The 13,388-nt window shown below is 42.9% G+C and overlaps 2 protein-coding genes across 6 annotated transcripts; both read right to left on the bottom strand.

Annotated features, from left to right (window-relative positions):
* Positions 1-178: 178 nt before the first annotated feature.
* On the bottom strand, positions 179-3,732 carry LOC121575121. 5 transcript variants are annotated; one of them, XM_041887998.2, is made up of 4 exons: positions 2,879-3,732; positions 1,633-1,775; positions 590-936; positions 179-454 (listed from the first exon to the last, which is right to left on the bottom strand). In XM_041887998.2, exons 2-4 carry the CDS (start codon positions 1,742-1,744, stop codon positions 275-277), a joined length of 639 nt encoding a protein of 212 aa, XP_041743932.1. In that variant the 5' UTR covers positions 1,745-1,775; positions 2,879-3,732; the 3' UTR covers positions 179-274. The 5 variants fall into 5 exon arrangements, with proteins under 5 accessions (XP_041743932.1, XP_041743930.1, XP_041743929.1 ...); XM_041887996.2 differs by lacking the exon at positions 2,879-3,732 and adding an exon at positions 2,474-2,867; XM_041887995.2 differs by lacking the exon at positions 2,879-3,732 and adding an exon at positions 2,621-2,867.
* On the bottom strand, positions 3,731-10,035 carry LOC121575996 (LETM1 domain-containing protein 1-like). Its single transcript, XM_041889296.1, has 4 exons — positions 10,026-10,035; positions 9,474-9,817; positions 5,086-5,182; positions 3,731-4,351 (listed from the first exon to the last, which is right to left on the bottom strand). The coding sequence occupies exons 1-4, from the start codon at positions 10,033-10,035 to the stop codon at positions 4,245-4,247; spliced, it is 558 nt and encodes a 185-aa protein (XP_041745230.1). The 3' UTR covers positions 3,731-4,244.
* Between the last annotated feature and the right edge of the window lie 3,353 nt (positions 10,036-13,388).

Raw genomic sequence — 13,388 nt, 5'->3', positions numbered from 1 at the left:
GGGTTTTAGATTATGTGTGTGGAGATGTTATGGGGGAACCAGTGTTGTAGACGATGTGTATGTGTGGAGGTGGTGCAGGGAAGCAGTGTTCTACGTCAGTGGTTCCCAATCTTTTTCGGTTACTGTAACGCCAACAGTGTTTTGCTCTGCCCGGAGTACCCCTCATGTGCATTTTACCAGTAAGCCTATGGTCTCATGGGTCTTCTCAAGTACCCCCTGTGGATAGGTCAAGTATCCCCAGGGGTCCTAGTACCACTGGTTGGGAACTAATGTTCTAGGTGATGTGTGTGTGGAGGTGGCACATGAAGTCCCCCCTGGTGGTGGTGTGGCCGGGGAACACAGCATTGCAGAAGTCACACACCTGAGACTGCAGCGCCACCTCTGACATCAGCATCATCCCCCCGGTCTGGCTCAGAAACTCACTGTCCAGGAAGGAGCCACACGCCGAGGGCATCTGAGCAGCAGGGGGAGTGGAGAGAGGTTTGAGGGGAGGCACAGGGACGGGGGGAGGGAGAGGACAAACAGATGCTTAATGACATGACTAGTAAAAAATTTAAAAAATACAATTAATTCAAGGGGAGAAACCTACCCTGAACATTTGTCGGGTCTTATCATCACCCCGAAATCGACCTGCTTGCTTCGAGTCCCCAGAGACACTGGAGGGTGCCATCTCTACATTACCCCCAGGTAGGTCCAGAGGCCCGAGGGGGGTGGCTTTGAGGACCTCCTTCCTTTCTGTCCCTGGATGAGCGAAGTCCAGCCGTAGTCTGCCCAAATCCCCTGCCAGGAGATTAGCGAGTGACCCCACGGCCCCAGATGGGCCTATAATGTCATGGGGTGCAGCAGGGTTGTGTGTTGGGACCATTGATGCCTGGGTGCACTGGACTGGGATTGATGCCATTACGCTGGGGTCTCCGTCAGGAACAGGGGCTCCTCCTAAGGAAGGAACCAGCATTTATAAGTCTGTCAAACATCTTGAATGTCTTGTAAGTCGCTCTGGATAAGAGCGTCTGCTAAATGACTAAAATGTAAATGTAGCCTACTAGATTAATTGATATTGTATACAGTACCAGTCAAAAGTTTGGACACACCCACTCATTCAAGGATTTTTCTTTATTTTTACTATTTTCTGCATTGTAGAATAATAGTGAAGACATCAAAACTATGAAATAACACATATGGAATCAGGTAGTAACCAAAAACAGTGTTAAACAAATCAAAATATATTTTATATTTGAGATTCTTCAAATAGCCACCCTTTGCCTTGATGACAGCTTTGCACACTCTTGGCATTCTCTCAACCAGCTTCATGGAATGCATTTCAATTAACAGGTGTACCTTGTTAAAAGTTAATTTGTGGAATTTATTTCCTTCTTAATGTGTTTGAGCCAAATCAGTTATGTTGTGACAAGGTAGGGTTGGTATACAGAAGATAGCCCTGTTTAGTAAAAGACCAAGTCCATATTATGGCAAGAACAGCTCAAATAAGCAAAGAGAAACGACAGTCCATCATTACTTTAAGACATGAAGGTCTTTTGGCACTCATCGTAACACAATGATAAGAACCTGCAGAAGAGACATGGCATGAGATGTATATAACTTTTGGTAATATAACAAGGAGATGGGAGTGACCTTGCTGTGTCCTCAGTGTCTCTGTGAGTTGCTTGAGTAAAGAAGCCTGCTTCAGACACAGCAAGCGCAGTTGGAGGAACTCCCTGTACAGCTCTGTGTACGCCTCCTCCATCTCAGGAGCACAGGGATCTTTACAAAGCCATCTGAAAAGAGACCCGTACATTACAATGTACATGAAAAATTATGCTCCAGTCCGAAAAATAAAATGTTGAGGATGGTCTTCTGCTCCTGTCATTGTAACATGCTATAGCTTTGTAAAGCTATAGCATGTTATGCTATTGTCAGCAATGATTTATGTCTAGTTTCCCTCCCTCAAATTGAGTCTAAAGAAGGAAGTGATAAGAAAAAGGGAACCAAGTCGATGGGAGAGAATGGAGCCCTATCATACAAAACACATCTGTGGAGTTTCTTTATGCGCAAAGTCAAATACATAGACATTAGTGAACACTTTTAATAATACCTGGCTCTAAATGTATTTCAAACACCTTTGTTTTCAGACATAATTTGTATTTTTCAAGAGGCATATTCTATTCGATTTGTGACAAGAATTGTAAACTGTACATGCACTCTAACTTTCTACAAGGAACTCAAACACTTCATATAAAACAGAAAGCACTACTAACACATTCATAACACACCAGGAAAACACAGGCAATGTCATTACATGTGCATGTCTTGTACAGGCTTTCTATATGTTTAAAGTTCCATACATGTTGAAGTGTATAGGACTTTTGTGATGATCTATTAAGAGTTGTATTTGGAAACCTGCATATGCTATGTTCTGTCATTACATTTAAAATGGCCAACTGTAATTGTTGAAAACAAGCACATGTTCTCCTACCTTCAGACGTTTTCACTGATTGAATCTACTGTACACGAAGTTGAGATAAGGTCAACTCTGGGCTAATTTTGGTCCAGGCATTTTAAAGACGTGAACACCATGTTGAACACTCTTAAACTTACAAAGGTGAAGATTAATATAACTTACGACCTTGTATGATCTTTCCCAATGACACGACGGGATATCACTTTGAACACGCTTTCATATCTTCCATATATTGAGAAGAGGCAGAGAGGACTAGTCCAACCGTTGATTGTAGCCTACACGACGGGATATCACTTTGAACACGCTTTCATATCTTCCATATATTGAGAAGAGGCAGAGAGGACTTGTCCTACCATTGATTGTAGCCTACCTGTGAAACAAAATCATTACCGAAACAGGAACTGGAAATGTTGTTCTTACCTAATGCCATTATAACCGGGTCAACTGTTGAACTTTCAATAAGGAGTACAACAGAAAAGTTGAGTTGTTTCCGGGAAAAATTGCTGAGCTTTGGAGCAATACTTAACACTGTTGATCTCTTAGTTCGTGAATCAAGGATTTAAAGTTGACAGATTGATCAGCACAGATGCAGACAAAAGGTTATACATTTCATAGTGTCATATACACATGAAGTAGCACTCAATTTCTTAGGATTTTTTTGGTCCATGATTAGAACCTTTATATAGGTAAAACAAAAAATTAACCTGCATCTTTTGGTTGCAATATGGTTTCCAGTGGTATGCTTTTATGTAAAATAAAATAAGGTATATAATACATATCCTTACAGACTTGTGTTTTGACCGGACATACCCTTGATCATTTTACAACGCACCATACTTACAAAGTTAAGTAGTTAACTAATGAAGTGACGCTTACAAAATATCCCATTCTATCTCCACTCCACATACAGCCCCACAACAGGACATTTTGGAAAAGTGTGTTTCAAGTTAATTTTACAAGTACAGTGATATGCTTTTCTTGCAAACTCAAAACCCAACGAAGCAATAATCAATAACAATGTATAGCTAGAAAAAAAACACGAGACATAAGAATAAGAAATACGCAATAAAGTAAGTAAGCATACTACATACAGGAAATATTTAAAAAGTCAGTTCAAATACCATATTTACATGTGCAAGGATACTGGAGTGATGGAGGTAGATATGTATAGGGGTAAGGGGAGACTAGGCAAAAGGATAAGATAAATAGAGTAGCAGCAGCTTGTATGTGAGTGGGTGTGCAGGTGTGTAGTCAGTATAAATGTATGTGCATATTATGTGTGAGCAAGAAAATGATGGAGTGTGTGTTTGTGTGTGTGTTGGAGTGACAGTGTGTGTGAGTGTATAGGGCACCGAGTTTGCATGGAGACAGTGCAAAGATTTAAATAAAAGGTCAATAAAGATACAAGGCTAACTCAGATAGCTAACAAAATAGCTACACAGGCTATTTATCAGTCATATTGCTTGGGGATAGAAGCTGTTCAAGAGCCTGTTGGTGTCAGACTTGATGCAACGGTTCCTCTTGCTGTGCAGCAGCAGATAAAATAGTATATTGTGAGAGAGCTTGTGTGTGTACGTACGTGTGATGTCTCATGACTTGTGTGCACAGTGGAATGGATTAAGACATACAGCACAGTAACAGTCAAAGCCATCCATGCACTGACTCATTGATTCTCCACATGTTAACAATTGAACAGTTTGTATAATTCTATCCCTCTCTGTCCAAAGAAAATTAGATTAATGGTTTCTGATCCATTAGAATTTGTAGTCAGAGCAAATGAATAAATTTAACAAATAGTTTGGTTGCAGCTGCATGCTTTCTTCCTCTGGTCAGGGGCTGGGGTAGTCATGGAGAGCAGGACCATGTTGTGCAGCAGTAGAGAGGTCTCTGATTCTAGAAAGCACAGAGAAGAGGACGCAGCATAAGACAAGAATAATGCATACTATCTGAGATTCATGAGCATGACTGACAAGTGACACAATTGGAAATGAATTAATTAACATCCATGTCAAATTCAATAATTTACATTTTTACAGCTTGCCAGGCCGTAGCCCCAGCTGTGGAAGTATACGGTGTCAGTTATACTTCTAAATATCAATGATGTAGGAGTAGTTATCACTATTAAATAAAAACAATATTAACAAATAAAGTATATTTTCAGGTGTTATTTGTCTGATATTGAGAAATTACATGGCTACATTCTGGTATAGACTACTTCAAAGCATTCAACACCATTGTAACTACCCAAAATAATGTGCTAGTATAATAATGCTCTTTAAATGAATCCCCTAGAAGAGAGAGTGTAATAATTATGTAATTACAGTATAATAACTATTTACCATGTCATTTTGAGTAAATACCACATCAATAGCATAATGCTGTATAAAATGTGCACTATGAAAGTCAGGATGTGTTATGATAAAAACAGTGTACAGAGCCAAATGGCATTGTGAACCAAGCCCTGATAAATATGACATCAAGCAATCCCATGTGAATAAAATAGACCTGGGTTCAAATATAATTTGAAGTCTTTCAAACATTTTAGTGTTTCCTTCAGCCAGCCTTGAGTGCCAGTGGGGCGGGGTTTGCACTTTATCAAATATGCCTGTAAGTAAAACAGGTCAGACCTGTAAGGTGGGTGGACAACTGAAGCCACTGGAGGAGCCACTCTCGGCACTGGCTAGTGGTGAGGCTGCTGGGATTGAGCCGCCACAGGTAGCAGGCCTGGGGAAGTGGAGAAGTAGTACATCACTTACATTTTACATTTACATTTTAGTCATTTAGCAGACGCTCTTATCCAGAGCGACTTACAGTTAGTGAGTGCAGACATTTTTCATACTTAAGATAAGATGAAGAAATTGCATCATAAAAAAACTCCTTAAAAGGACATAAAAGCCAGTCTTGCTATTCTGTTACGAGAGTTCTGTCTTACCGAAGATTATAATGTATGTTTATTTTTTGTGCATTACCAAACACTGAGCATCAGCTAGAAGTGCCGATGGCTAGCTTTTTAAGAACATGGAGTTACACCTGAGTTGTGAGTTTGCTTCATGCTTGGGCCACACCTACTGAATATACAGTGGGGGAAAAAAGTATTTAGTCAGCCACCAATTGTGCAAGTTCTCCCACTTAAAAAGATGAGAGAGGCCTGTAATTTTCATCATAGATAGGTACACATCAACTATGACAGACAAATTGAGAAAAAAAATCCAGAAAATCACATTGTAGGATTTTTAATGAATTTATTTGCAAATTATGGTGGAAAATAAGTATTTGGTCAGACCACTGATAATCTCCCTCGATCTGGGGCTCCACGCAAGATCTCACCCCGTGGGGTCAAAATGATCACAAGAACGGTGAGCAAAAATCCCAGAACCACACGGGGGGACCTAGTGAATGACCTGCAGAGAGCTGGGACCAAAGTAACAAAGCCTACCATCAGTAACACACTACGCCGCCAGGGACTCAAATCCTGCAGTGCCAGACGTGTCCCCCTGCTTAAGCCAGTACATGTCCAGGCCCGTCTGAAGTTTGCTAGAGTTCATTTGGATGATCCAGAAGAGGATTGGCAGAATGTCATATGGTCAGATGAAACCAAAATATAACTTTTTGGTAAAAACTCAACTCGTCGTGTTTGGAGGACAAAGAATGCTGAGTTGCATCCAAAGAACACCATACCTACTGTGAAGCATGGGGGTGGAAACATCATGCTTTGGGGCTGTTTTTCTGCAAAGGGACCAGGACGACTGATCCGTGTAAAGGAAAGAATGAATGGGGCCATGTATCGTGAGATTTTGAGTGAAAACCTCCTTCCATCAGCAAGGGCATTGAAGATGAAACGTGGCTGGGTCTTTCAGCATGACAATGATCCCAAACACACCGCCCGGGCAACGAAGGAGTGGCTTCGTAAGAAGCATTTCAAGGTCCTGGAGTGGCCTAGCCAGTCTCCAGATCTCAACCCCATAGAAAATCTTTGGAGGGAGTTGAAAGTCCGTGTTGCCCAGCGACAGCCCCAAAACATCACTGCTCTAGAGGAGATCTGCATGGAGGAATGGGCCAAAATACCAGCAAGTCTGTGAAAACCTTGTGAAGACTTACAGAAAACGTTTGACCTGTGTCATTGCCAACAAAGGGTATATAACAAAGTATTGAGAAACTTTTGTTATTGACCAAATACTTATGTTCCATCATAATTTGCAAATAAATTCATAAAAAATTCTACAATGTGATTTTCTTGATTTTTTTCCTCATTTTGTCTGTCATAGTTGACGTGTACCTATGATGAAAATTACAGGCCTCTCTCATCTTTTTAAGTGGGAGAACTTGCACAATTGGTGGCTGACTAAATACTTTTTTCCCCCACTGTATCTTCTTTAGGAAAACAGCCCTAATGTTGGAAACAAACATCATTATGTTGTCATCCAGAGTCACATTTATTTATTTTCCAAGCTAAAGCACACAATATTTTACATACAGCAGGTTTTTAAAGGACCAAAGAGATTAGTCTGCTTCATGTTCTGTCTATCTCCTCATTTGAATTCCATGCTGTCACAGTCACTAGCCCATTCAAGCTTAACATCCTTGTCATTTATCGCCCTCCAGGTTCCCTTGGGGAGTTCATCAATGAGCTTGACGCCTTGATGAGTTCCTTTCCTGAGGATGGCTCACCCCTCACAGTTCTGGCTGACTTTAACCTCCCTACGTCTGCCTTTGACTAATTTCTCTCTGCCTCCTTCTTTCCACTCCTTTCCTCTTTTGACCTCACCCTCTCACCGTCCCTCCCTACTCACAAGGCAGGCAATACGCTTGACCTCATCTTTACTAGATGCTGTTCTTCTACTAATCTCACTGTAACTCCCCTCCAAGTCTCCGACCACTACTTTTTATCCTTTTCTCTCTCGCTCTCCTCCAACACTACTCACTCTGCCCCTACTCAGTTGGTAATGTGCCGTCGCAACCTTCGCTCTCGCTCTCCCGCTACTCTCTCCTCTTCCATCCTATCATCTCTTCCCTCTGCTAAATCCTTCTCCCTCCGATCTCCTGATTCGGCCTCAACCCTCCTCTCCTCCCTTTCTGCATCTTTTGACTCTCTATGTCCCCTATCCTCCCGGCCGGCTCGGTCCTCCCCTCCTGCTCCGTGGCTTGATGACTCATTGCGTGCTCACAGAAGAGGGCTCCGGGCAGGCGAGCGGAAATGGAGGAAAACTAGACTCCCTGCGGACCTGTCATCTTTTCACTCCCTTCTCTCTACATTCTCTTCCTCTGTTTCCGCTGCTAAAGCCACTTTCTACCACTCTGAATTTCAAGCCTCTGCCTCTAACCCTAGGAAGCTCTTTGTCACCTTCTACTCCCTGCTGAATACTCCTCCTCCTATCCCTCCCTCCTCCCTCTCTGTGGATGACTTCGTCAAACATTTTGAAAAGAAGGTAGACGACATCCGATCCTCATTTATTAAGTCAAATGACACCGCTGGTCCTGCTCACACTGCCCTACCCTATGCTTTGACTTCTTTCTCCTCTCTCTCTCCAGATGAAATCTTGCCACTTGTGACGGCCGGCCACCCAATAACCTGCCCGCTTGACCCTATCCCCTCCTCTCTTCTCCAGACCATTTCCGGAGACCTTCTCCCTTACCTCACCTCGCTCATCAACTCATCCTTGACCGCTGGCCATGTCCCTTCCATCTTCAAGAGAGCGAGAGTTGCACCCCTCCTCAAAAAACCTACCCTCGATCCCTCCGATGTCAACAACTACAGACCAGTATCCCTTCATTATTTTCTCTCCTGCTATCTCTCTCCGAATGACCTTCTTGATCCAAACCAGTCAGGTTTCAAGACTGGTCATTCAACTGAGACTGCTCTTCTCTGTGTCTTGGAGGCTCTCCGCACTACTAAAGCTAACTCTCTCTCCTCTGCTCTTATCCTTCTAGACCTATCCGCTGCCTTTGATACTGTGGACCATCAGATCCTCCTCTCCACCCTCTCCGAGTTGGGCATCTCCGGCGCTGCTCACTCTTGGATTGCGTCCTACCTGACAGGTCGCTCCTACCAGGTGGCGTGGCGAGAATCTGTCTGCGCACCACGTGCTCTCACCACTGGTGTCCCCCAGGGCTCAGTTCTAGGCCCTCTCCTAGTCACTTGGCTCTGTCATATCCTCACATGGTCTCTCCTATCATTGCTATGCAGACGACACACAATTCATTTTCTCCTTTGCCCCTTCTGATAACCAGGTGGCGAATCGCATCTCTGCATGTCTGGCAGACATATCAGTGTGGATGTCGGATCACCACCTCAAGCTGAACCTCGGCAAGACGGAGCTGCTCTTCCTCCCGGGGAAGGACTGCCCGCTCCATGATCTCGCAATCACGGTTGACAACTCCATTGAGTCCTCCTCCCAGAGTGCAAAGAACCTTGGCGTGACCCTGGACAACACCCTGTCGTTCTCCGCTAACATCAAAGCGGTGACCTGATCCTGCAGGTTCATGCTCTACAACATTCTCAGAGTACGACCCTACCTTACACAGCTAGCGGCACAGGTCCTAAGCCAGGCACTTGTCATCTCCCGTCTGGATTACTGCAACTCGCTGTTGGCTGGGCTCCCTGCCTGTGCCATTAAACCCCTACAACTTATCCAGAACGCTGCAGCCCGTCTGGTGTTCAACCTTCCCAAGTTCTCTCATGTCACCCCGCTCCTCCGCACACTCCACTGGATTCCAGTTGAGGCTCGCATCTACTACAAGACCATGGTGCTTGCCTACGGAACTGCTCTGGCACCCCAATGGTGGAATACCTGGAATAGTATAAAGTAATCCTTCTACCCCCTTCCCCACCCCCCACAAGGCTATCATAAATTGAATGCACCAATTTGTAAGTCGCTCTGGATAAGAGCGTCTGCTAAATGATGTAAATGTAATGTTTTCATTTTTGCCATGAAAAAAATATTGCGATACTGGTATAATCCCGGACCTACTATAAATGGCAGTCTTGAGATGGGATTATATTGGTGGGGAAGCTGACCTCTCTGATCTCTGTGTCAGTGAGCTGGCCCTGTCCTAGTGTGTCCAGAGCCTGATCCAAGTAAAACAGGTCCAGGGCTTTGGCCCTCAGTCGGCGCCGGAGCACGAACCCCGTGAACCAGGGGTTCAGCAAGAGGTGGGAGCACAGCAGCCTCAGAGTGGGAACAAGGGAATTAGAGGAGGACAGGAGAGAGAGGGAGAAGATAGGAAGGGGGTAAGGAAGGGAGGGAGTGTGGGGGAAAAGAGAGAGTAGGAAAGAAAGGGAGGTGGCGAGACAAAGAGAAAGATTGAGAAAGACACCAGTCAGATGAGTTATCCATGTGAATTGAATCCCCAAACAAATCACTAAGTCAAAAAAACATGAAGCAGATGTTTTGGTCTTATGTTTCACACAGACAAAACAAAACAATGTCTATACAGGTTTGACTCTCAACCTCCCAGTCTGCTCTCTCCTTCAAGTTTCAAAGAAAACAGAATTGCATAACAAAACGAAATGCTCTTTACAAGCAGAGGACCGCTCTGTAATATACACCTAAAATCCTTACCATGTGACCCGAAGCCATGCCTGATATTCCCAGTGGTTGTCCGGAGAACATGCACCTCACTGCATTGATGTCTTTCACGCTGGGGTGAGCCCCACGCTGCACAACAAACATTTGAATCAACCCTCGCATTCTGCAGACACACCCCAACTGGACCAGGCAGGACAGGTTAAACTGCATTCTCCAGACACACACAAAAATCTTTCATAACAGAAAAGGCCTCAACCAACCCCTGGTGTGGGAAGTCAACACACTATATTATCAGCATGATATGGGTGTGGACCTTTCCCTTTATTCATTAACACACAGTTTCTCACTGAACATCTATGTAATGATAATTAGTAAATGCAGAATTGCAATGCCGGGATCATCCTCAGATGTACGGTAAGAGAACTGTTCTATCAACATGCACTGACAGTCTTTGGCTATTCATTTCAAAATGGTGATGAATCATTACCTATATGTCTGGAACATAATAAATGCATGGCATCTCTCTGAAATGTCACTGTTCAATTAATAAACATGCTCAGAGTTCAAAGGGCTAAGTGAGGAACCTTGCTGATGAGGGTGAGCAGGTGGCTGCGGAGGGTCCACTCTTTTATGTGAGCTATCGACCAGGCCACGCCCTTCAGGATGTTCTCACGGTGTCGGCATCGCTGCTCGTGGTACAGCCTCTGGAAGTCCTGCTGCTGCTGCGGAGTCCACAGGTGATGAATCAGGAGCTGCCGAGGGAACAGGCACCTACCAATGAGAGGAGAGGACACATATCAGATTAGAGGTAAACCATCATTTACCATTCATTCAATAACCCAACAAAACATGGCATTTTGAAAGCATGCATGACTACCCTACAAATGACTACATTTGCACTCTTTTAAAATCAGTCTCTCTGGTGATTTATATTGTCAATATCAGGCTGGTTGATACAAAACAACTCACATAAGGCTGAAGACCAGAAAAATGACAAAAGGCAGGATAGAGATTATCACCAGGTGTTATGAGTTTCTAGGGTATCAAGTGATTATGAATATAAGGATGTACTTAGACATTTTTGATGGGGAGTTCATACAATATATTTAATATGGTAACATGGATAGTTATAACACAAGGACAGAGCTTTGCCTCTACCAACTTCCTAACTCCAGAACAAAGATCCACTCTCTCTATATATACACTCTGTTACAAGTCTCTCCACGAACATCTGGTAATTATCATGGGGTAAGGGAAAGCATAGGCCTAATGGACAAAAATGAATGGCAATTTATTGCCATTGGGCGAAACATATACACAATTGCAAATACCACTCAAATGGACGGCAAATGGGGCAAAACATATTGCAAATGGTATATGGCAAATGCCAGTGTAATAATTCAAAAATCCTAAGGGGGGTGAGCGCACACCACCATCAGAAAGTATATTGCAAATGGACAACAAAGTCAAATCTCAAGGGTGAAATTACCAATTACAGAAAGTGCGTTTTGGACCGTGTTTTGAAAAAAATTCAATTTTGTCTCAATTATACATTACTAAAGACCCGTATGGATATAGATTTGTCTTATTTTATGCGAGAGGTCCTCTTGCTCAGTTGTGCACCGGGGCCTCCCACTCCTCTTTCTATTCTGGTTAGAGCCAGTTTGCGCTGTTCTGTGAAGGGAGTAGTACACAGCGTTGTATGAGATCTTTAGTTTCTTGGCACTTTCTCACATGGAGTAGCCTTAATTTCTCAGAACAAGAATAGACTGACGAGTTTCAGAAGACAGTTCTTTGTTTCTGGCCATTTGGAGCCTATAATCGAACCCACAATTGCTGATTGTGGTGCTCGAGATACTCAACTAGTCTCAAGAAGGCCAGTTTTATTGCTTCTTTAATTAGCACAACAGTTTTCAGCTGTGCTAACATAATTGCAAAAGGGTTTTCTAATGCTCAATTAGCCTTTTAAAATGATCAACTTAGATTAGCAAACAACGTGCCATTGGAACACAGGACTGATGGTTGCTGATAATGGGCCTCTGTACGCCTATGTAGAAATTCCATTAAAAACCAGCCGTTTACAGCTACAATAGCCATTTACAACATTAACAATGTCTACACTGTATTTCTGATCAATTTGATGTTATTTTAATTGACAAAAAAATTGCTTTTCTTTCGAAAACAAGGACATTTCTAAGTGACCCCAAACTTTTGAATGGTAGTGTACATTGGCAATGGACACTGTCCAATTGCAGTATAACATGTTAAGACTGGCATGTATTATGTGTAATCGACTGTCCAATTATCAGAGTAATTTATTGCCAATGGAGAAAAAGTATGAGTCAAACAGACATAGTGTTTCCTCTCCTACACTCTTGGGTGTTAATTTCAGCCTGTCCATTTGGTGATGGTAAATCACTGCTTAAATATATTAGAAATGGACAGTGTCCATCATAACATGTTAAGACTGGCAATGTATTATGTGTAATGGACACTGTCCATTAGCAATATATTACAATAGGCATTTACCATCACGAATTGGACATGCTGTTACATTGCTGAAATGCCCAATTGTCTGGCTCGTTGAACTCGGGATGGTCTAGCAGTGATAGTGGTTCCTCTCCCTCGCTCGTTGGTGTTGATTTCAGCCTGTCCATTTGGTGATGGTAAATCATTGCTTAAACATATTGGAAATGGACAGTGTCCATTAGCAATATATTACAATGGGCATTTACCATCACGAATTGGACATGCAGTTAAAGGGTTTAAACTAATAAAGTCCCTACTGAGACACTCTACTGTACAAATACAATTCAAATGTGCTGTCCTTTGATTGTTTATGATGATTTTAAGCAATGAGATGGCTGACTTGATTGCTGTCCAATTGCAATATGTTACAATGGCATTTGCCATTTGATATATTACAAGTTCATACTTTCCGTTTAGGATATGAAGGGGACCATGTACTCTATTCATATTGATATCTGTTGAGCTACCGGTGACCCTGAACACATGGCAAAAGGCACTTTGCAAATTGCATGCACAGAAGCAAAGTTAGAGCCTAACCTGTAATCCAATGTTATCCTAAGGGAACAACTCGGATGGGTCAAACTACATGAACTGCCGAGCGCAGCTCGAAGAACTGTGTGAATTGTCCACCCCAACCTCCCCCCGATGACCCCAGCGTGTCTCTTCGTGACACAGAGGCCGTAATATGTTTGCCGTTCAGTGATAATTTTAGCCTGTCCATTTGGTGATGGTAACTCCCTGTTTAAACAAATGGGTAATGGACACTGTCCATTAGCAATATAACATATGGACAATGCCAATATATTATACTGCAATTGGACAGTCAGCCATCAAGTCAGCCATCAGTCAGTAAGATATCATACTGACACCAAACT

Source organism: Coregonus clupeaformis, chromosome 10 (genome assembly GCF_020615455.1).
Source record: "Coregonus clupeaformis isolate EN_2021a chromosome 10, ASM2061545v1, whole genome shotgun sequence".
Lineage (NCBI taxonomy): Eukaryota > Metazoa > Chordata > Actinopteri > Salmoniformes > Salmonidae > Coregonus > Coregonus clupeaformis.
This window is presented reverse-complemented; position numbering and strand designations above follow the sequence as displayed.

Coding starts and splice junctions, on each gene's coding strand:
- LOC121575996 (XM_041889296.1), bottom strand. Junction 5,183..9,473: donor CTGACACAGAGATCAGAGAG/GTCAGCTTCCCC, acceptor CCACTTCCCCAG/GCCTGCTACCTGTGGCGGCT. Junction 4,352..5,085: donor GTTGTCCACCCACCTTACAG/GTCTGACCTGTT, acceptor TGTGCTTTCTAG/AATCAGAGACCTCTCTACTG.
- LOC121575121 (XM_041887994.2), bottom strand. CDS start 1,807: ATGTACATTGTAATGTACGGGTCTCTTTTCAGATGGCTTTGTAAAGAT. Junction 937..1,632: donor GACACTGAGGACACAGCAAG/GTCACTCCCATC, acceptor TTCCTTCCTTAG/GAGGAGCCCCTGTTCCTGAC. Junction 455..589: donor AGACCCGACAAATGTTCAGG/GTAGGTTTCTCC, acceptor CCTGCTGCTCAG/ATGCCCTCGGCGTGTGGCTC.